Source organism: Temnothorax nylanderi, unplaced genomic scaffold (genome assembly GCF_030848795.1).
Source record: "Temnothorax nylanderi isolate EJ_2023f unplaced genomic scaffold, tnyl_v1.0 TNYL_tig0987_pilon, whole genome shotgun sequence".
NCBI classification, from domain to species: domain Eukaryota; kingdom Metazoa; phylum Arthropoda; class Insecta; order Hymenoptera; family Formicidae; genus Temnothorax; species Temnothorax nylanderi.
This window is the reverse complement of record NW_027250049.1, coordinates 1-23,907: the sequence shown is the minus strand read 5'-3', so window position 1 is coordinate 23,907 and position 23,907 is coordinate 1. Positions and strand designations below refer to the sequence as shown.

Sequence of the window (23,907 nt, the reverse complement as noted above, 5' to 3'; positions counted from 1 at the left end):
ATCACAATATCACGTTTCCTGTGTGTACTCTGAAGTAGAACAAGCTGCAGAGCCGACTTAACCGCAAATGCCTCAGCCGTGTAAGACGAGCACATAAAAGGCAGGCTCATTTTGTAGGCAATATCCTGATCACAAATGATCATACTGGCACCAGTCGAACGCTTCGCCTCATCATAAGAGCCATCCGTAAAAATGATCTCCGGGGACTCCAAATTATATTCATCAATAACCTCCTGAATAAGGATGTGGTCCGGATATTTTTTATATTTTCTGGTTTTACCAATTTCAGTATCCACGATAGGCAGGAAGGAGTGGGCGCCATATGGCCCCCGAAAGATCTCAAACCCACGCGAAGGTCCCAATGCAGCCCTGTAAGTCTGGGCTTTCCTCCAGATATCAGAGAGGAGAGAAAATCTGTACATAGGCTGTTTGTATCGGCAGTAGCTCTCCATGTCCGACATACGCTGTAATTTTTGGCAGAGACCATTCCGATTGTAAACGATAGTTTTATTTACAAAATTACTACCCAACATAAAGGCTCGATCTCGTAAGGATCTCACTTTAGCCTCAGCAACAATGACATTGTTAGGTGAGCTGTTGCGGTAGCCCAGAGCAGTGCGAATGCCCATGTACTGGGCTCTCTCCAGTTTAAGCTGGAAAGCAGCATCCCTGGGGAAATAGATAAAGTTACCGTAATCAGTAACGGATCTCACTAGGCTTTTGTACAGCATAAGGGCAGTATTGACTTCCATGCCCGTGGAGACTCGACATAGATATCTCAAAATAGAGTTGGCCCTGTTCACCTTACCCCTAACTTCCTGTACCTGGCGGTGGAAACTCAGTCGACTATCAAGCCAGATGCCCAAAAATTTCGCACTATTGCCATTAAAGATCTCCACATCTCGAATCCGGATGCTGAGCTTCCTATCTGTGTAACCACTCTTGGAAAATTCAACCAGGACGGTTTTTCTCGGCTCAAGATCCAGACCAATCCTACTAAGTCTCTCCGCAACAATGTTAACGGCCCGCTCCAGTAAGAGACGGTTGCGCTCACGGTTAATACCGGAAACATAGAGCCCGATGTCGTCCGCGAATTCCACGGCCTCAACCCCCTCAGGTAGATCGGCACACAAGCCCTGAGTAAACAAGGAATACAATGCCGGACTAAGAACGGCGCCCTGCGGGAGCCCTCTATAGACAAGGCGATCCACGAATTCGCGAGAATTAACAATGAATCTAACCTTTCTTCGGTATAACCACTTACTAATGAATCTGATTATTCCAACGGGGCATTTTAGCGTCTTCAGTTTGTCCAGCATGATGTAATAGTCCACACAGTCGTACGCCGATGCAACATCTAGGAATGCAGCCAGTGTGTATTTATCCTCGCTAATAGAAGAGCGGATGTCGGACGTAATACGGGCCAGGTTGTCGGCACATGATCTTCCACGTCTAAAACCACTTTGTGATTTACTAAATTTCTCCTCCTTTTCAGCCCACCAGATCAGTCTCTCGTTAATTAACCTCTCCATTAGTTTTCCAACACAAGAAGAAAGGGAAATCGGTCGAACCTTCTCCCGACCGACCTTGTCGATAAACACGACCTGGTACGCATGCCAATCTTCCGGTAGAACACCGGTAGACCAAACCGTATTGAACAATTCCAATAAGCATATCCTGGCAGAATCCGGGAGCAATCTGAGCATCTTGTACTCAACACCGTCAAGTCCCGGAGCAGAATCCCTCCTGACCATATCAATAGCTCTCTCTAACTCTGCACGGGAAAAGGGAGCATCAAGGTCGCCATATCCCTGACACCCGTCGGGGGCCTCCATCGGTTCACAGCCCACGGAAGGGGGGGCAAGGCAATCTATGGATTTTCTGATTTCAGTTTCCCTGTTGGTAGTTTGCCACTTGTTCCATTCAATGTTCTTCCTTGAATTCTTCATGATGCGAATCGTATTCCAAACAAAGCTCAGACTAGTAAATCTATTGATTTCACTACAGAACTTCTCAAAGTTGTCCTTTTTTTTTTTATTTATAGTCTTCTTAGCCAAAGCACATCGCCTCTTATACTCAGCCCATGAGTGTAGACTCTTGAGCCTCTTGAAATCGGAAAAAGCAGCCTTTCTAGACTTAATGACTTCGTCGCATTCTGCCTCCCACCATCTGTGCGATCTCTTCCGCTTATCCGGGTCATCTCGAATAGGCTCAGTGTTGAGGCACTTCCTGCCAGAGGCACGGGCGACGGAATTTTTAAGAACATCTATAAAATGATTATAATAGTAATCAAAATTCGAGTCAAAAAGGTTGAGATGCGGAAAGAGTGAAGAATTGACCTCGTCAGAAACCAGCTCTTGAAAACGAGACCAGTCAGTTTTCTTGGTAGAGATTCTATTGGTAATTTTACGATAAACCTGAGTGTGGTAATCGAATGTAAAAGTGATAGGAAAATGGTCGCTACCCCATGTCTCATCCATCTGTTGATAGTCGATTCTGTTGACTGCACCGCCAGAGCAAAATAGCAGGTCAAGGTTGGAGTCACGCTGCCCGGTATATCCCACACGTGATTTGGTGTCGGTGTTCACACACAGAAAATCCTTATCACTCATGATGTCGAATAAGACATCACCGCTATCATTATTGGAGGCACAGTTCCACAGGGTGTTGTGTGCATTTAGATCGCCGAGAATAACCGTATCCTCCTGATGTCCACGTACAGAGTCAAACACAGCACGGAAATCGTGTCGAGCAATAGTAGACCTTGGGTGTCTGTAAATGGCGACAATGTTAATATTGCGATTAAGATTCTTAGTTTTGATGCAGACTGCATCATATCCGACCGGCAGTCCAACAATCGGTATGACGTCGAACTCAACATGAGATCGCACAGAGACCGAGACGCCACCGCTACCAAGCAGATTTCTACTATGTAAAGTTCTAAAGCCCGAAAGGAAAACATGCCGCGCACCAGTGCATCTAGTCTCCGTGAGGACGACAATGTCGAAATCCATAGCGTGTTTAGAGAGCTCATTACTGTGGCTTCTATAACCCTGGCAATTCCACAGTAGTAGTTTGAATTTAATATAGAGGACGGGGGAGCCTTACGTCTCCCCCCACGATAGCCAACCTGTCATTCTCGGTGTCCAATTCCTGCTCTTGAAATCCTAAACGTACTCTGTCGCGCTGGGGGGGACCACGTCTTGACCCATATCGAGAATCAGCGTTCATTAAAACATCCATCAGTCTATCCCGGGCCTCCGGGATCCTTTGCAGCAGGAGAAGGATTTTCTCAATGGTGTCATTTATATAAGAGCTGCCCTGAGAGTGGGCAGAGTCATCTTGAGGGGACTCTTCCTCTCTAATAACCTTCGACCACGCTGCGCCATTGCGAGCCGCAGAAAACATAATTCCTCTCTTTTCTTTATTAATATCACTAGCCCTAGTATCAAATTGCTTATAATAATTGCGGGAGGCGTCATATGATACGCTCCGTTTGTCACTAGATTTATTATAGGCCCGGGGATAAGGCTCCCGGCTGTCACTTGTGAAATGAGGAGTAGGAGAGGGAGAGTGAGCCTCCCAACTTCCTCGTCCCTTAACTCTAGCCGTCTCAGAATAAGACTTCGTCCTTGGAGGCTCCGGTAAATTTGGCCATGCATCTGGATAAAGAATCCTGCTTTGATACTTCGGGGGAGGGGGGGGAGTCTCCAACCTCAACGATCCGCCTCGCCCTATGGAAAGAGACGTTTTTATGAGCCATAACAACATTAATATTCCTAGTTTTTTCAAAAGCGGGACAGCCTCTAAATGTCGACCTGTGTTGATCCCCGCAGTTACAGCAACGCTCAGTTTTGTCGCATTGACCGTGAGCTTTGTCTCCACATATGATACATCGTGTCTCGGACTTACAAGCGATTTTAGTGTGACCGAATCTAAAGCAGTTAAAGCACTGCCGGACTTGTGGTACATATGCCCGAACTCTGAGGTTAACACCATAAGAAAATATGTTGAGATCTCGAATACGATTATCATTGAAGGTAACAAGAATATTGTCTGTTACCGATAATATAGATTTCTTATTAACTGGGTCCCACTTCCGTCGGTACATACGCTCCAGCTTAGTGATTTTGGACCTATCACCTATTGCCGACCAAAGATCGGGGATTGACGAGGGCCAATCTGATATAACGCCCTTACAAAAAATTAAACGTTGGTCCAAGTTAGCTTTTAACTTGACCGGGTCCTTAAGCTTGTCGATCCTATCTAGAGCGATATTAGCGTCCGCAAAGTCCTTAAAATCAGCCTCCGCGGTGAAATGATTCACCATTGTAACCGATGTAGGGCAAATCTTGAGATCGGATAGAGTCATCCATATTTTTATAAGATTCCTACCTTTTTTATTTGAGGTTTGATCGGGAGGGAGTCGAAGGGAAATCCTAGCTATTCCTCTGAAATCGTCCTGAAATCTGGTAATCCTCTGTACATTAGTCCCAGCCGGATTTATGGCATCTTCCCTTCTCAAGGTAGAACCGCATACAATGAAAGACTCTCTCTCCCCCTCCACAGACTCAGGCACGCTATCCACAGCCAAGGCACGTGCGTCCACAGTCGCGCCATCGATCACACCAACATCACGTGAACCAGTACAACGCGCCGCATGATCTGCATGCGAGGAAGGGCGAAGATCACTTTCTTTATTCGGAGGCGCTTGGTTTACAAAAAGTTCGCTGCCCCGATTATCACTTTGACTAAGGCTCGCGATCTCCACTTCCATATTATCCTCCCCGAGGGGAATATCCGCGTCGCTATTACTATCTCCCTGCATCCTGAGTGTCTCGTCCATCGGCGTCCTAACGGGCGTATTTTTACGCATCCTTATCACTTGCCATTCCGAATCAGATCGAGATTCCTCAGAGGCGCGGTCTCTGGCGAACTTGTCGAAGTCCTGTTCCAAAACGTCCGTTTTCAATCTCTTGTTAGCCAAGAGTTTTCCGTCCTCCGAGGAATGGTGTCCCTGACGAAGGCGGGACTGTCCGTCCGTCGAATCCATTCGGGTTCTGGTTGGAACTAAATCGCTCCCCCTCCGAGAGGGGAGCATTAATATATAATAATTATACGCCCACCCGAGAATACGCCAAGGATAAGCCCCCAAGACAAAGGATCACGCGTCACAAGCAATTAGGTAAAGGCAAGTTAAGCGAGAGCGCAGTCAAACACGTCCGTCTCGCACCACGGCTCGAGCGGAACTCCGACGAAGAGTGAGTTTAATCGAAGGTTACAGTTATGCTGGGTCTACAATGCGAGTCGCAAAGTCGTGAGTCGCAAGAATTGACCAATCACAGTCGATTATTCTCCTCAAATTCGACTGTGATTGGTCAATTCTTGCGACTCACGACTTTGCGACTCGCATTGTAGACCCAGCATTAATCGGAGATGGTGAAACCGGCCCTAAAGCCTTTCCGCGTCTTGTGGACACTGACAGAAGCCATTAGCCACACCCAGAGAGAAGTCTTCTGGTTACACCAGTTACACATAATAATTTAATTGCGTGCTAAATTGTATGTCACGAAGAATTGAAAATAAACTTTAAATTTTGTCTCTGCACCACTCAACGAGTCAACGAGCGTGTTGCTTTAAATATGGTTTATGTAACGGATGGTATTATACTGTAAAATCTAACCTAATTGTTTTCTTGCGTACAAAAGACAATTCGTATATAATAATTTGCTTATAGATGGTAACGTGGTAAAATCTACTCCATGGGGATTGAAGAGGGTTCTCGGATTTTTTACAGGAATAATTTATATGATCATCATGTTGTAAGTGCTATATAAACCGCTGTATTTTAATGAACCATTGTTATATGATAAATCATGACTTTTCGTCTAATTAGCTGCATTCTTTCTTTATGCGCGTAACATAATGCTGGATATAGTTTCCAAACATTGTTCAATCCTGGCATGAATTCATTGGGAAGTCGGTATTCAAGGGACTACCGTCCTGGCTCTGGGTATAGTATTCAGATGTTTATTTTTGTAAAACTATAAGACAATAACTTCTACAATTGTTTATTATATGCAGGCCACGTCCTCCAACACGTAGACTTGGTAGACCAAATACGGGAAACAATGTTGACATCCCATTTTTCGGAGGATGTAGCAGTTGTGCAAGATGAAAAAATTGAAGCAAAAATATTTTGTTGTATTCATTTTAATATAAGAAAAATTAAAGTAGCTAGTATTGGAACCAAAATCGATATAGTTGAGAGGTGGATGTATAATTACATTTATATCAATTTGTCCAGTATCTTTTGTTATGATAAAGTAGTGTGTTAATGTATTTAAAAAAAAATGTATTTAATATATAAAAAATTATAACTTTCTCATTAAGGGCAATTTGTTATTAAAGGAATTTTTGTAACTTATAAAATATTAGTTCTTTAATCGTCATATAATACACTTGCGTATAAAAATACATAGAGAACGTTAAAACCTTAGTAACTTGAGATCATTTCTTTGATGATATACATCACAAAATCTTTAATCAGGAAGTAATAAATGATAATGTAAATAAATAAAGCATTTGATATAAATCTTGGATGAAAATAATGTAACCATACCTTTATTGGACATTATAAATTAATTTCGCTCGTTCAAGATATAAACAATTACAAATATACTATAGGATATATTAAGAAAAAGTCTTAAGTAATTGAGTAAAGTTCTCTGTACTCTTGTCGCGGTCAATAATGCTTTCCACCTGAAGTAGCTGTTTTCTAGGGATTTCTATAGTGCACGTTACATGTACTATAGAACGCAGCTAACTTCAGGTGGAAGGCATTATTGACCGCGACGATAAACTAACAACCTATAGAGTTTATATATGTCATTTTGTGTGATGTATATAAATACTATATGTATATGTTAGATCTAAGTAAAATTCTTCTACATGTATATAAATTACTTTGCGTTATTCGAGACTACATTTATATCATCAGAATTACAAAATCTTCGTAATCAGACCAGCCGCAATGGTGGTACCTTCTAATCGCAACATAACTCTACCTAGTTGTTTAATATCCTTGTACAACTCCATGCAGACTGGTGTTTGCGTTGCGACCTCAATGATCGCGCTAGAATTTTTCGGTAAGCAACGCGGCTTCTTTTTGATCACGTCGCCGGTACTTCGATGAAGTTGCGCTATTAATTTCGTAATAACCGCCGGCTGTACCAAAGACTGCTGGTGCATCACCACTGGAAGCCCTTTCGTGATCGGTTTCGCTATCGCGAATATAACAACATGCGCTTGAAAGCAGGTCGTTACAGGTACCGGATTCTGCGGATTACAGATGATATCACCAATACCCACGTTTTGCTGCTCGATCCCCGCTAATGTAAGCGCAACGTGATCACCGGCGAAAGCGTTTGCTGTCGAAATTTCATCCGATTGGAGACCTAAGGTATATTTAAAAGCATGACATATAATCTCTATATCATGATCCACTAGGCCTAATAAAAACTCAATTTACAAACCTTTCACAACTGCGATCTCGTTTTGAGGTAGTATTAAAACCTTGTCACCTAAGGATACCATGCCCGTTTCAACGTGACCGGATACACAGAATCCAGATCCAGTGCCCTTAAATATATCGTTTATCGAAAAACGGAACGGTTTACTTATAGGCCGCTCTGGGCACTTGAAATTATCGATAACGTTGACTAGAGTAAGTCCGGTATACCTGCGAAATTATTTCATAAGAAGTAGATAATAGCATGTAGTATATGGAATATATACATATATACAATATATATTATATATACATATATACAATATATATCGAGATGTTACCAATTAGAGAGCTGCTCCTTTGGCTTTGTTACTATGTTCTCTCCGGATAAACCGCTGCAAGGTACGAAAGTGATGGTGTCCTTGAAGCCAGCTTGTTTCAGAAACACACTCATTTTGTCCACTATCTCATTGAACCTATCTTTAGACCAATTTACGGTATCCAGCTTATTAACAACTACTGCTAGTTGCGACACTCCTAAATATTCAATAAAAATTCTAAATTGTAAGTAACACAAAAATCTATGCTAAATACATTCACTTCTTTTATAATTAAAATGCGACACTGAGGAAGACCTAAAGAAGGGATTACCCAAAGAACGTAATAATAGGGCGTGTTCGCGCGTCTGTCCTCCACTGTCAAATCCAGTTTCAAATTCGCCTCTGGTTGCATCAACTACCAACAAAGCTACATCCGCTTGCGTAGCGCCGCTGATCATATTCGGAATAAAATCCTTGTGACCAGGTGCATCTAGGAGAGTGATAGATTTTGTGTCTGTTTCGAACTTCGAGTGGCCTATGTCCATTGTTATCCCTCGCTCTCTATTAAAGATGCATTATAATTGATATATTCCCCTACAATGACTCTACAATATGACACGTTGCATAATCACCTTTCTTCACCAGTCTCGTCGAGCACCCAAGCATAGGCAAACGACTGCTTTCCTATCTTCTTACTCTCTTGTTGATATTTATGAATAAGTCTTTGTGGCACTTGACCCAAATCGCAAAGTAGTCGCCCAAGCAATGTGCTTTTTCCAGCATCAACATGTCCCACGACCACCAAATTAAGCTGCTCCTTGCTATCGCCTCTTTTACTTTTGTATATCGCTCCGACGTCTACTTTCTCCTCGTTAGATGCATTAGATTTTACTTTGCAGTCTAATTCCGGTGTTACATGGTCCGACACGGGTGACTGGCATCTTGGACTATTCGTTTTCGACGAGACTGTTCTTTTCTCCTTTTGTATGGTATCCTCTTTACGTTTTATCTCAGGACTATTCCGATTGGAAGACGGACTCCCACAACGTGGACTCAATAAATCTGTGTTTTCTACACCACTTAAATCAAAACCTTTCACAACAGGTTTCGTTCCGGTCGGTACGACCTTTACGGTAGACGGTGTTGTAACTTGCAATGTAGGTTTCGCTGATAATTTGTTACCTATCATAAAATTTATTCTCAGCTGTGCTAAGTTACACGATAGGAAAGATAAAATAAAATCATCATGTACATAGCTGTATTGCTAATATACAATTACACAAGTTATATATAAAAAAATCATACTATGTATGATTACTATTGTATAATGTAAATGTAATACAAATTGTGTATATTGCTACATTTTGCAATAATTTTATATACATATATATATTTGTGTGTATGTATATATACACATGTATTCATATACTATATGCATGTATACAATGATACATTCATTTGTTTAAAAAAATTTCGATAAAGCCTTCATCAAATCTCTCTACCATAAATACAAGATAATATAAGAAAATAGTCATAAGGCAAAAGAATAAAAGTATAAGTACAATTAAAATATAATTATCCCTATTATGCTTCTCTTATATATTTTTTTTAAACAAAAAATGTTTGCCACTCTAAATATACTCTAAATGTTACATATTTAGTATCCTGTTTCATCTATCTATTCTTAGATATTTTATTATTAAGATCGGTTTGAATTTCGATACGGAGTAGAAAAATCGAAAGGTTTAATCGTGTTAAAATGTTGTGCAATGTTTCCAAGAACTGGTCTTTTTATCTTCCATTTTTTACATAAAGTTTTTCCAAATACCGAAACATTCTTTTTTGTGCATGTAAGCTTAACATATCTCAAGGCACATAAATTTAAAGTAACAGGTAGCACATTTAGTGTTACCCTATTGTCATCTTCAAGACATATTTCTGAATTGTGCATATTGCGATGTAATTTTCTTGAAGTAGTCAAATTAGCATTGCGAAAAGCACTGTCAGCTAGAAATTCTGCTTCCTTCAAAGCAGTACTTAAATCCACCCACTCGTCAGGTGATGGAGTGCAAATCTCGTTTACAATATTTATTGGATTTTTAAGTTGTTCTTGCGACTTTACATCTCTCACGATATTGCTTTTTGGGAAGATATCCATATTTGAAAAATCTTTCTGAAGTAAATCGATTTCATGTTTGCTCAAAATATTTGTAGATATTAGCTGTCTTTTACTATTTTCATTGTTGTGGAACTTTGGTAAAGGTACATTTTTCGTTTCCTCATTATTACTTTTCTTAATTGATAGTTTCGGGATAACAAATTGTGAGATTGGTGATTGATGTCTTTCTCGAGATTCTATATTATTATCTGCATTAGATTTTTGCAAATAATCTGCAGTCAAGGCGGCTAAAGAACTAAAAGGCTGCGTATTTGTGTCACTTTGAGAAGATATTTTTGTTGTATCTGAATTTGTGGATTCGGTGTGATGGGAAATAAGCCCCGCTAATGATGAGAAAGTTTTAAAGGAATGGTTTACATCTTTTGACTTATCTATGCTATTCGGTGGACAAATAGTCCAAGTAGAATCTTTAGGTAAATTATGATCTTTCTTAAAAGAAAATCTAGGTATTGTGAACATGGATGTGTTAGATTTATCAATTGAAACACCTTACCTTACCGATGAAGCCCAGTACAAGAAACATGGAAAAAAAAAATAAAAGCGAGGTCATTAAATAATTCCAAATATTCACATAGTTTTAATATAATATTTTGAAGACACAAAAAATGAGATCTTGTGCAATATATACCTGGATGCAGCTCCAATCGTTTCTTATTCACCACAGAATCTGTAAATATAAATTTCAAGATTTTTTAAAACATTTTAATACTATTTTAATATCTCAATTTCAGTATCTATTACGATGCAATAAGCATACCAATGTCTTTTTTCGGCGACGACTCCTTCAAAATAGCATCGAGTGCTGTATTTGCATCAAAATTTGACAGAATAATCTTCTCCTTCAGTTTAGAATCAGATACCATGTCACCTATAACATTTCTAATTGTTTCCAAACAAGATACTAACTTTGTCCTTTCCAATTCAGAAAGGTTATATTTCTCTTTGTCGGACGATGGCAAAGATTCATCGATATCTTCATTGTCTTCCACTATATCTGGTTCTGTGATGAATGAAGCGATATTCTGTTGTTTGCTTCGATCAAATAAAAACTGCTCCACTGTGTATAATATATGCATAATTACTAAAGGATTAAATTTCATTAAGAATAACAGAGAAATCTATGAAGCACATACCACTAGGTGATACACAATAATCATCCTCCATTGAATGCCCATAAACATCATCATAGCCGTCATACTCTATATAAAAGAATGAACATCTTATTTTTGCGACACATTAAAAAGAGTAGACAAAAATAATTAATTGGAGCTAAAAGCTTGGTTGGAACCATATTGCTATTCTCCATAAATCTTTATAAACGGGACAATAAAAAAAAGATTGCCATAATCAGAATTTGATATTTTAAAAGATTAAAATTGAAAGGTCCTTCGAAAGGATTTTAAAAAAATCTCGACAGGATAAAACGATTTACCACGCATGCTGTAGTCACTTACCATCCGAGTAATTCATAGAACGGACGTCTCGATGCCGCGACATATCTCATGTGTAACGTGAAATTTGGAGTAATGATGAGAAATCACTTACATACTTTCATGTGTATCTTTTTTTTTTTTCAGTAAATGGCATCCACCACAGACAAGGACGATACGGCTTCCATGTGTATCAATAAGCATAACTGGATGGCAAACCATGGACTATGGACCATGCCGACCATGAAGTGACCACAGTTAGGATGCCGTCCCATGCAGGACGGAATTTCGGAAAACGGAATCTCGGAATCATTCTGATTGGTTAGCCCCATGGGGCACAGTACAAGCCCCATGAGGCTAACCAATCAGAATGATTCCGAGATTCCGTTTTCCGAAATTCCGTCCTGCATGGGACGGCATCCTAAAGCCCGTATCAGATTACGGATTGGGATTGAGATTGAATTGAAATTTAATCAATCAGAACAGAGAAAACTGATCTCAAGGCTAGTAAACTTTGCTCTGATTGGTCAAATTTCAATCCAATCTCAATCCCAATCCGTAGTCTGATACGGGCATAAGGATATACAATGGGTGCGTTCGGGGAGCTCGCTACCACGCTACCAACGCTAATGGTGCGTTCCCACTATACGCGTCGCGCGTCGCGTCACGACGCCGCGTCATGAGTTATCCAATCAAAACGTTTCATTTTATGTGACGTCATTTCCGACGCAAGATCTTGCCATAAAGCCTTGTGTACACGATACTAGAAATCGGTCCGAGTTTCAGTTTAAGCCAATGAAACTGCTACTTTTCTGTAAGAGCTGCAAGTTGATTGGCTTAAACCGAAACTCGGACCGATTTCTAGTATCGTGTACACAAGGCTTAAAATGAAACGTTTTGATTGGATAACTCATGACGCGGCGTCGTGACGCGACGCGCGACGCGTATAGTGGGAACGCAGCATAACGCTACCCTAAGAGCACAGTTGACGGAAAGTCGACGGCAAGTCGACTTTTATAAGTCGACTTCTAGTCGACTTCTAAAAATGGCGGAAAGTCGACTAAAAGTCGACTTCTAAATAGTCGACTTCTAAAAATGGCGGAAAGTCGACTAAAAGTCGACTTCTAAATAGTCGACTTATAAAAAGACGGAAAACAGTCAAGCGGCGCGTCATGCATCATCAATATGGCGGCGAATTGCGGCGAATCTCGAGGAGGCTGGAGGACCAGATGAGTGGACCAGAGTTTACGCGAGTGCGAGGAATACGTGCCACGAGACAGGACACGATAAGACGCCAGATAGTTCTTGCAGGTATGGCGGATCAAGTCGCGAGAAAGGTTTTGCCCGACGAGGTAAAAGAGGATCAGGATAAGGCCAAGTGGAAACATGCTTACAGGTTAGGTATGGTGTGTTATTAATTATCATCGATAATTAAGACCTATTGAATGCGACCTCTCCATTCTGTATCATCTTTCAGAACACCAGAAATGAAGGAACCTGTGTTCATGCATTCTTCGTGCGTTCTACGGAAAATCAGACCGGAATAGGTGGTTTATAAAGAGGTGTACGAAACGAATAAGATGTACATGCGAGGTGTCACGGTGATAGAACCCGAATGATTGCCGAAATTCGCCCATGCTATGCCATCTTAGTGAACCATTGGTTGATCCACCGCCAAGGTATTTTTATCACAATTGTTGCTTTATAATGTTTTTCCTACTTATTTATAAAGATATTTATAGATATAATCAATGAACCGGGAAGATCATTTGCCGCGTGTCTGGTACATTCGGAAAGGCCGAATGGGCACTACCATCGATGGATATAGAGCATCCGTGGACGGTGTCAAGTGGTTAGCGTATTTCTTCTTGGAGGGTCAAGTGTGCCCTAAGCTGAAACGATTTGTCCCGTCGCTGCTGACGACACCTGGGAGCATCACCAAGTCATGGGCCAGGTAAATCGTTATTCTATCTCCTTTTGATTTCACGTTGATTCATCGAATAGATTACATCAATTCAATACGATTTTTTCAGGTTGATACCACGCACTCAAGCAATAGTACAAACGCTGCAGTCGCAGGGAGTCGTGTCCAAACACAAACTGCTAGAAATCTGGGGTTCGGATAAAAAATGTGAGATTTTAATTTATAAAATAATATTTAGATATTATCATAGACTTCTATACAATACTAGACCGCTGACAGACATCTCGCCCGTGATGCTTGCCGCCATGTTGATTTTAGTCAAGATATGCTATATTACTATTCTATACAAGTGGTTTTATACAAGATTTCTATACAATAGTCTGGCATATACAGAATGTCCAAAAGAAAGGGTTTAATACTACAGGAGTAGTGGTTCGATTTCGGCATCCAAGTACGCTACACGTCGAAGGCATGACTTACAAACTTATTGATAACATGTACCAATATTTAACACAAAAACATTCGCCTGCTTCGTTATGTACTGTAATAACGAATGCAGATAAACGCACATCATGAGCAACTGAACACCCGATAGTGACTTATTGTTAATTCAATATGGCCGCACCCTTCACTAACACTTGCACCTTGCACTCGCATCAGCTTTTCGGCAGTGCGTCCATAGATGTTAGTGGTCTAGTATAAAAGTCTGTGGATATTATATATTTATAATAATATATATATATATATATATATATATATAATATTATATATTTACAACATTATGATAATAATATGATATATATTTATATAGCTAATTTTGCATATTGTTTCGCGATTAACGCTGGAATGTTTTAATTTTAGTTCTGTTATTGTCAGCTTACCAGAAGTGGCTGCCGGAATCCGCGCACGCAGAAGTGGCACAGATATGGCCGCCTTTGTAATTAAGAATAAAACATTAGGATTGTAATTATACAGTTTTTTAGATAATTAAATTATTTTATATATGAAAAAAAATCGAAATGCATCAGTTTTAGCCCTCCAGCAAGGGGTCGATTGTGTATCTTGAAATAATGAGGTAAAAATTACAAAAGTGAGAAAATTCATTAGCGTATCTACGATTTTATTTATCAAAATCTAATAAAATCTGTTAACTTTTGTTATTTTTACCTCGTTTCAAGATACACAATCGACCTCCAGACGTACGCGGCGGTTTATTTTATCGACTTTAAAAGTTGGCGGGAAGTCGACTTTTCGTCATGACGGGAAGTCGACTTTTCATCATGACGGGAAGTCGACTTTAAGTCGGTGGTTTTTGCGACATTCGCCGACTTCAAGTCGACTTAAAGTCGACTTTCGTCCTTAAAAATGTCGACTTTTCTGCCAAGTCAGTTTCGGTAGAAGTCGACTTCAAGTCGACTTAAAGTCGACTTTTTGCTCTTAGGGTATTAACTCCGTTCATGGAGCCATGATAGCGCTAGCGAATGCGAGCTCCATGAACAGCAGTAGCGTACTAGCGTAGCGTTTCGTAGACCCCTGCGCCGCCAAATTTGAACAGCTGAGTTAATAGATGCTGCTGTATCAATTACTTCTTTAATATTTTCAGGGCAGAAGTTGAGAGTAGTATGTGTGTAAATGAATACGATTCATTCGTAGTAAAACAACTTAAAGAAACTATTTTATGAAACTCATGTTTGCAAAGCACTTCTGGACTCTTCAAAGTGTTAAGGTGCGATTTCACGATGACGCTCGACGCTGGATTCGAGCGTCAAATCTGGTCACGTGATAGATTCAGAGGGACGCGAAATATAACCTAACCACTGGATTGGCTAAATTCGAGCGTCGAGTGTCAAAGCTAAACACAGTTTAGCTTTTTGGCGCTGTTTGACGCTCGACGCTGGATTCGAGCGTCAAAAAGCTAAACTGTGTTTAGCTTTGACACTCGACGCTCATTTCAGCCAATCCAGTGGTTAGGTTATATTTCGCGTCCCTCTGAATCTATCACGTGACCAGATTTGACGCTCGAATCCAGCGTCGAGCGTCATCGTGAAATCGCACCTTTAGAGGTGTTGCTGAATATCTCGCAGACAAGCAGCAATCTCCTGAGGAATTTTTAGTATATATGATCCACAAAATGGTTCCCCTGAATATTAGAAATGAGCAGGTTAGATTATTTTTATATTTTATTTATTAACATTAAGCGACGTTTTAGATTAGATCATATTTTAACAAATATTTTTATTCTAGTAAAACTTATTGTCCAGTTGAGTGACATTGTTTTTATATAAAATGAGAAATATAATTAAATATATTTTTTAATAATATATCCATATTCGGTTCTATTTGATTATATGCTATATAAAATTAATTTATACTTTTAATACAATAAAAAAAAATTAGTGTATATGAATTTTGTCCATTAAGGTAGTCGTCTCGCTACGTGCTAGTCATGTGACTGTTTGTAGGTTTTCACGTTCAGAAATATATTTCAGGCAATTTTTGCTAAGGGAAAAAAAATTTTATGAATTATGGTGTAAAATTTCATACGTGACAAAGTATGTTACTTTTTCCAAATTCTGTGATTTTTCTCATTTGACTCCGTTTTGATCAGCTGATCATGCGAGTCGTCGAGAAAGGTTACAAGTGAGAAAAATACTTGGCAACGTCGCATTTTACGTCAATTACTGAGAAAGGGTTTCAAAACGTATGACAGGGGTGTCAATCACTATCCAATTCGGCTAAAGGCCATTCTACAATAGCGTAAACGTAGTCGTAAGTGGTTGTAACATATTCAGAATGTATTCAGAACGCACTTTTATCGATAAATGCGCGCATTTAGCATATGGTTTTCGTCATAATGTAACGTAAACCATATGCTAAATGCGCGCATTTATCGATAAAAGTGCGTTCTGAATACATTCTGAATATGTTACAACCACTTACGACTACGTTTACGCTATTGTAGAATGGCCTTAAGAAAGACGAGCCCCATAACCTGCAACTACAGTGATTAGCCAGCGGCGTTGCCAAGTCTTCCCAACCTAACCTCGACCAAAAAATGTCTGCTCGATTACTGCATTTTCACTAAAATAAACTAAAAAATTAGCAGCGAAATCTCCGGTAAACTATATATTTTATGGTTGCATCGGATTCTTCGAAATCTAATGTACAAAAAGCAATGTTTTTTCTCACTTCATCTAATCGAAAAATGCGAAAATATGTGATTGAAACCGTGATAGAGCCTTCTTTTTCTGGCCGTCTGTATGAAGTAATGCAAAATTTGTGATTTTTGAGATCGATTTTCTAGAGTAAATAGTCGGTAAGGAGCCACAGAAAAAATCGACTGCAAAGCTGATCATATAATTTGATATAAAATCCGAAATCGAAAACTTTATCTAATACATGCCCTGACGAGACGACTACCTTAAGCCATATATAACTTTTATTACAGTTTTTATAAACTATATATCTAAGCAATACCTAGTCTAAGTAATTTTTAATAAAAAAAATTAGTGTATATGAATTTTGTCCATTAAGCTATATATAACTTTTATTACAGTTTTTATAAACTATATATCTAAGCAATACCTAGTCTAGATAATTTTTACAGTATCTAGATTTACAAAATCTAGGCTTAATATTGTAATTAAGCCTAATATAAATCTTACATAGTTTATATTTGCAACAGCTTCTATATTAATCACCAAATATAAGATTATTATTTTTATGATATTAAGTTAGATTCTCATGTTTAGTTTTACTCTTTCATAATAGCTAGGCATCTAATAAAGAAGCAGATTACCATAATAAGTCGTGTGAGCTTCTTGGAGTTAAAAAATTACGATTGGAGTTGGCTGCACAAGCATTATCCTCCTGAAGATCCTATTCTTGTCGAAGTTAAAAAGTATTTACATACATCAGTACCCTCCATAAGTTTGGAAACACTCTATAACAGATGCCGTACGTGCGACTATTTACAGGTAGATAATCACACGGCAGCGATCTGTGCAGATTTTTGGTATGAATATATCGTAAGACGTTCAAATGATGATATATATTTCCACCTGGGACACTTGCAACACTTGTACATGCCGAAAATATGTCAGATGATCATTTCGCGACACCGAAGTGCTCGGAGTTGAATTTGTTGAACAGCGAATCACAAGTCACAGGTGCACCTTTGGGAAGTTCTCCAGCAAGAATAGAAACGTATCTCGACTGAACTCCGAAAGTTGATCCACCGTATGCCGAGAATATGCAAGGCAGTCATTAAGGCAAAAGGTGTGGTTACTTTGAGGAATGTAAAATTTAATAGAAATTCTTTATTTTAAAAGCCTGTCGGATAACGTATGTATGTATGTATACCTTCATTTTAGTTTTCTTTAGTTAAATAAACACTTACAAAGCAAAATATATTGATTTTATTATCTACTATTTCCTGTATATTGCATTTTATAGTGTTTCCAAACTTATGGAGGGTACTGTATGTCAGAATCTATTATCGAAGATCCTCTACAATGGTAAAATAAAATGAAGTTGTCACCGCCGAATTTGTACAAATTGGTATGCTGCATTTATGCCATATACCGATTACAAGTTCAACATCTGAACGCGCGTTTTCTTCTACAGGTTTGCTTATCACAGCAAAACGTTCTTCGTTAAAACCATCAAAATCTAATAAAATATTATTTATTCACGATAATTTCAAATTAATAAAAGATATGTATTTAAAAAGTCAGTAAAATATATAAGTTTAACATTAAGTATAAGTTATATTATTCATATTATTTATACAACTTAATATAAGAAATGTTTAATAAGTAAGAGAGAAAGAAGTCTGATATCTGATGGTTATACAGTGAATTACATTTTATTTTTGTTACGTATGATGGTCAGGAATAACATTTTAAAATAAATTTTATTTTCTTTTGTAAAAGAAAAGTTATTAGTAATGCTACTAAAGTGATCGTATTTTGAAAACAAGTGCTGAGTATTTATTGTTTGCTATTTTTGTTCATATTATTTATGAAAAGTTAAAATTGAACTTTATTTTAAGTCAGGAGGATTTAAAAAAATGTACTAACGCCGCCGTTCGCCGTCGCCGCCGATAAATTATTATCCGCCAATTCCGCCGCCGCTGAAAGAGAAAATTATCGGCGAACTTTGCCGCCGCCAAACTATTTTGCTTCAAACGCCGCAATTCACTACCATTCACTATTGCGCTGTTCATAGAGCCTGTAAACGCTAACGCTATTAATCCACTACCTCGGAAGGAAGAGCGTTGGTAGCGAGCAATTATGACGTATAATGCTGGGTCTACAATGCGAGTCGCAAAGTCGTGAGTCGCAAGAATTGACCAATCACAGTCGAATTTGAGGAGAATAATCGACTGTGATTGGTCAATTCTTGCGACTCACGACTTTGCGACTCGCATTGTAGACCCAGCATAACACTACCAGTAATGACGTCACGACAGCGTTTGGTAGCGCTATCATTGACTACGTTTACATGACACCGTTAATCGGGTTTTATAACATCGGTAGTTGTCAGGAAGACCAATCGTAATCATTCTTCAGAAGAATGGAATAGCTGTGATTGACCGGCCTAAGAACTACCGATGTTATAAAACCCGATTAACGGTGCCGTGTAAACGTAGTCATAGAGCTCCGCGAACAGCCAGTAGCGCTAGGTAGCGCTAATAGCGTCTCCCCGAACGCACCCAATAGGGACCAAGGTCGGTAAATGGCGCGTCGGTAGCGACGCTACATAAGGTCTTCCGACGGCCGCCATTTTGGATCCAGTGACTGTGTATTAATGCACGTCGTACAATAGTTGTTATGCTGGGTCTACAATGGGAGTCGCAAAGTCGTGAGTCGCAAGAATTGACCAATCACAGTCGATTATTCTCCTCAAATTCGATTGTGATTGGTCAATTCTTGCGACTCACGACTTTGCGACTCGCATTGTAGACCTAGCATTACTGTGTGCGTAGTTCGCCATTCGCGCTGATGGTGTATGTACGCTGAGCGTTGTGGTCGCCATTTTGGATCCAAATAGCTCGAAGTGCAGCGGAAGACCTTATGTAGCGCGCGCCATTTACCGAGCTTGATAGGGACAATGCTTCGTTTTCGACTCAGCCGCGCCGATTTGCTTGCGGATCTCAAGCGGCCATGTTCTTAGGCATCCACCAATCCCGTTCAAAGTAAAGAACCTACAGTATCTCCGTTACTTAGAGATCCTCAAGTAAGAGATTGGACACCGTTTAGACAACTTTTGATTGGTGCTTTGATCCGCCATATTGTTCAGGACAACTACGAGGAAAATTTAAGTTATCATTATTAAATATTTATAACATACTTAAATAATAAATTATTTTCTTTAAAATTATAAAGTATTAAGGAGGGTGGTTAGTAAAATCAATTTGATAAGAATTAGTTCAAATTTACGGAGAATATTCGTCTATGGGAATCTGTCGGCCATGCCAAAGTTAAAGACAATCGTCTGCATGGTTGTCGAGTAATTAATTATTGAAGTTATACTCTTGTCTCTCTCTTATACACGGGCGACACAGCAGAAATGTTACCTAACCTGTAATGTAACTCTCGAAAGCATATTAAAAATGATAAGAATTTAGTGAAAATAGGTGCAAATAACTCTTTACATATTTAGGAAGAACTTTCTCGAAGACTGAAATTATTCGTCTTTATAGTTATCAAGAAATTGTAAAAATAAAACAGGACCACATTTATTATTTCCACATTTCAATGTGGATAATAACGTATTTGGGTTTTAATTGTACAAACAACTCTTTTTAAACCTTAAGAAACAGCAATTAAATGCATTCCACATATTTATTTGCTAAAATTCGTTTATTTCACGCGACGAAAATCTAACCTATATGCTTTTCCCCTGCCGCGCGCCCCTTCCCCGCACAGAGAACGAACCAACCTCCTTAAATCAAAACATTACAATTATAATTATTTAACAAAATGAAAATATTTAGACTCTAGCGAATTAAATCAAAATTGTAATAATAATGCTATTTAGGCAAAATTTTTTAGTGTAAGTGTTGATTAAATTTATTAATTTCATTCGTTTTCACTTCATTCATTTTGAGTTCAAACAGTTACAATCATTCAATGTCAAACATATCATTTATTTATTCATACATCACCTTGGTGAAAAAATTTCTCAGAAAATCTCTCATCTTTTCTCAGAAATTTTGCAAGAATTGGGAAGAGAAAAATTCTGAAGAGTTTATGAAATTAGATTGGTTATTAAATATATGAACATTTAAGATATAATATAACTAATGTTTTCTATAAATTGCAAAGATTTTGCTCTTTATTCTATTAAAAAATAAACAAGAAGAAGAATATTTGCGAAAAATTTTTATTCTGATTTTGTCTAGTTTTTAATTCGTATAAAAAATTGAAAATTTCTCTGAGTATTCAAAAAAAAAATCTGAAATTTTTATAATATTAATTGATTATATAAAGTCTTAATATTTTTTTCACCAGGACATCCATGGAAGATCACATGTATAATACATTTGTAATGCTAACTTCCAACTTATAGTGCATACATATATTACTTGAGATTATTTTATTGTTTCTACGGATACAAACATTGTATTATTATTATGTATGAAATTCCTGTAATTTAAAAATATAAATAGGAGGATAAAGAATTTTGATAGTGGTTATATATTCCGCGCTACTGTTTAAACACACCATTATGACGTGTTTATTTTTAAATTTTTCCAAAAATCAGATTTTCTTTAAACTATTAATATAAATATATATGAATTTTTAGTTAAATTTATTTTCTGTACGTTAATAAACTATATAGATACTAAATTGATTTAAACATTTTTGGAAAGCGCGCCATAGGTGTCCTGAACAACATGGCGGACGGTCGACGGTGTCCAATCTCTTACTTGAGGATCTCTAATCTCTACCTAGCAGCAGCGCCGTAAACACAACGGCGGAAAGCGACGGACAAGCGCGAGCACAGCGCCTCCGCTGGCCTCCGCCATCAGCGCGACCGCCATCGTAAGGTGCGCTGTTCTGTTTCATCGCGACTAGCCACGAAGAAATGCCCGTAGGTTCGAGATCGATCAGTCCGGGTTCCTGTGCGACGGGCATGGAGGTATTACTGCCGTCGAGCCAGTAACGCGAGCGTACGAAACCACGAAGCCAGTCCTGCACGCGCCGCCCCGTCGTCGCGCGAGAGCGAGCATCGCATCACTCCACGCTCACGTCGGGTCAGCTGCTGCTGCTGCTGCACCGCGCTGCTTACCCTACGCTGGGTTGTTGGTGTGTGTATTAGTCGCCTCGCCGCCGTGACCGTAACCGCGATCGTGATACTTCCATCAGGATACGCCGCGCGGGCTTGTGTACGATGGAGCTACGTGTTGGTAACAAGTACCGGCTAGGACGGAAAATCGGGAGCGGCTCCTTTGGCGACATTTACCTAGGTAAGTCCCCCCTTCCCTCCTCCTTCCCCGTCTCTGCCGTTCGTCAGCCGCATGCCCGCGCGAGTTTTCCTCGTCGAGCTCGATGCCGTCTGCCCCTCCCCTTCATTCCCTCCCCACCCTCTGATCCCGTCCTCTCGTCCGTACACAGTGAATCTCGTATATTCCGCGCAGGAGAGCGTGAAACTGCGCGCCAACTCGTACATTATTTCCACTTTCCTTTCTTTCTCCTCTCATCCCGTTATTTTCGTCTCTTCCCTTCCTTCGCTCTCGTCTTCTTTGTCTTCTTTCTTACTTTATATCGCGTGGATGTGTGTGCGTAAACGAGCTCTCTGGATCTATTCCTTTATTCGCAGGTACCAATATTTCTACGGGCGAGGAAGTCGCTATCAAATTAGAATGCATAAAAACGCGACATCCACAGCTGCACATAGAGTCCAAGTTTTACAAGATGATGCAAGGAGGCGGTAAGTAAATCAATATTTCTATGCATATCAACTGAATGTTTATTCAATATACTGGGAGCTGTGTATTCGGAGCATTCTCGTTTGTTTGATAGCTGATCCAATATCTTTTTTCTTTCACACCAATATGACACGCGGATGTGTATCTCATATCTATGTACTTGTTTGCGTGCCTCTTCCTAACATTAGCATATTGAAATAAATAAATTTAGCTATTTAATGACAATAGGGAGTTTTTGCAATACCGTCTTTCAGATACGGTAACCGTATCTCAATTGTTCAGATACATAGGGAGCTTTCCAGCAAGCGACACAAGTCGACACAAGCATCGTTCTATCTTTCTTTTTTGGTAATGAGTAACAAAGATAAAACGATACTTGTGTCGACTTGTGTCGCTTGTTTGAAAGCTTCCATAGTGAATGTATCTGAACAATTCAGATACGGTTACGGTATCTGAAAGACGATATTGCAAAAACTCCCTATTGAGAAAAACATTTGCTTAATTGTTCTAACAATTAGTTGATTGATCAATTGATGAAAATTGACAATAACTTCTTAAAGAAAAAGACTACGAAGAAATATCCTTTATTCTAATTTCAAATTATTGTAATTATTAAGTCTTACAACGTGCATTACGCATTATCATAGTAATCTTATTTTTGATATTTTAGTTGGAATACCAACCATAAAATGGTGTGGTTCAGAAGGTGACTATAACGTGATGGTGATGGAATTACTTGGACCATCACTGGAAGACTTATTTAATTTTTGTTCAAGGCGTTTTTCTCTGAAAACGGTCCTGCTCCTTGCCGATCAATTGGTAAATAAATATTCCTTCTATTATAAAAATTTATCTTATCTAGATGTTATATATAAATAACAAATCAATGATTATTTTGTTAATCAAAATAAAATATATTAATGTTAGAACAATATACCATGTTTCTACGATTTTTACAACTTTTTTCAAATCTCTATTATTATATGATTAATTTAACAGGTATTTTGATTTATAAAACTGTATTTTATCTTGTTAGAATCTCTTTATATAATTATTTCACTGTTATGCATCGCAAGACAGGATTCTATTTATGTTATATCCATGGTTACACTCTGAGATAAAAGGCTAAACAGATAACTTCCAGCTTCTTATATGGATCTCAGTCAATATATATATATATATATATATATATATATATATATATATATATACATATATGTATCTATATATATACGCAGGGTGTTCGCCAATACCTTGCCATGTGTTCAAAGTTCATATTGTGATTACATTCAAGTATTTATTACTTCATTTTGCAGGAAAATATGCCATTCCTGCCAAAATCATTCATATTTTTAAATAAACTTTTTTTGAAGATTGTTTAAACATTGTTTTAACTATTATATTATACAGTTATAAAAGAGTTAACACATATAATATCAACATTTTTTATAGTTCTAAATGTTTAAATAATTATAACGTTTAATGTAATTATACATGTGTGCATATATATATATTTATTTATGTAATTACATTAAACACATTTTTAAATGCTATTGAAAATGTTGATTAAAAATAACAAGGGATACAGGATTGGTTAGTTTTAGCT

General features: G+C 38.5%; 4 protein-coding genes across 5 annotated transcripts; 3 read left to right on the top strand and 1 right to left on the bottom strand.

The window, feature by feature from the left end:
• Nucleotides 1–5,470: 5,470 nt before the first annotated feature.
• LOC139786228 (selenoprotein K) lies at nucleotides 5,471–6,392 on the top strand. The gene is made up of 4 exons (XM_071725386.1): nucleotides 5,471–5,661; nucleotides 5,738–5,822; nucleotides 5,939–6,013; nucleotides 6,085–6,392. The coding sequence occupies exons 1-4, from the start codon at nucleotides 5,643–5,645 to the stop codon at nucleotides 6,176–6,178; spliced, it is 273 nt and encodes a 90-aa protein (XP_071581487.1). The 5' UTR covers nucleotides 5,471–5,642; the 3' UTR covers nucleotides 6,179–6,392.
• A 205-nt stretch (nucleotides 6,393–6,597) lies between these two features.
• On the bottom strand, nucleotides 6,598–11,689 carry Hbs1 (translation elongation factor EF-1alpha (GTPase) HBS1). The gene is made up of 9 exons (XM_071725382.1): nucleotides 11,464–11,689; nucleotides 11,143–11,208; nucleotides 10,767–11,066; nucleotides 10,638–10,676; nucleotides 8,463–9,012; nucleotides 8,162–8,391; nucleotides 7,852–8,047; nucleotides 7,536–7,741; nucleotides 6,598–7,457 (listed from the first exon to the last, which is right to left on the bottom strand). The coding sequence occupies exons 1-9, from the start codon at nucleotides 11,504–11,506 to the stop codon at nucleotides 7,003–7,005; spliced, it is 2,085 nt and encodes a 694-aa protein (XP_071581483.1). The 5' UTR covers nucleotides 11,507–11,689; the 3' UTR covers nucleotides 6,598–7,002.
• A 367-nt stretch (nucleotides 11,690–12,056) lies between these two features.
• LOC139786226 (probable ATP-dependent RNA helicase DHX37) lies at nucleotides 12,057–14,377 on the top strand. Of its 2 annotated transcripts, none has more exons than XR_011722220.1 (5): nucleotides 12,057–12,071; nucleotides 12,598–12,840; nucleotides 12,917–13,118; nucleotides 13,182–13,570; nucleotides 14,225–14,377. XR_011722220.1 is itself a non-coding variant. In XM_071725383.1 (5 exons), exons 3-5 carry the CDS (start codon nucleotides 13,191–13,193, stop codon nucleotides 14,302–14,304), a joined length of 381 nt encoding a protein of 126 aa, XP_071581484.1. In that variant the 5' UTR covers nucleotides 12,427–12,840; nucleotides 12,917–13,118; nucleotides 13,182–13,190; the 3' UTR covers nucleotides 14,305–14,377. The 2 variants fall into 2 exon arrangements, 1 of the variants encoding a protein (XP_071581484.1); XM_071725383.1 differs by lacking the exon at nucleotides 12,057–12,071 and having other exon boundaries at nucleotides 12,427–12,840; nucleotides 13,182–13,393; nucleotides 13,473–13,570.
• A 7,386-nt stretch (nucleotides 14,378–21,763) lies between these two features.
• Nucleotides 21,764–23,120, top strand: LOC139786230 (casein kinase I-like; the record flags this gene model as incomplete). The annotated part of the gene is made up of 3 exons (XM_071725387.1): nucleotides 21,764–21,839; nucleotides 22,193–22,303; nucleotides 22,972–23,120. Coding segments are annotated over exons 1-3 (336 nt in total), but the record flags the coding sequence as incomplete, so codon positions are not given.
• Between the last annotated feature and the right edge of the window lie 787 nt (nucleotides 23,121–23,907).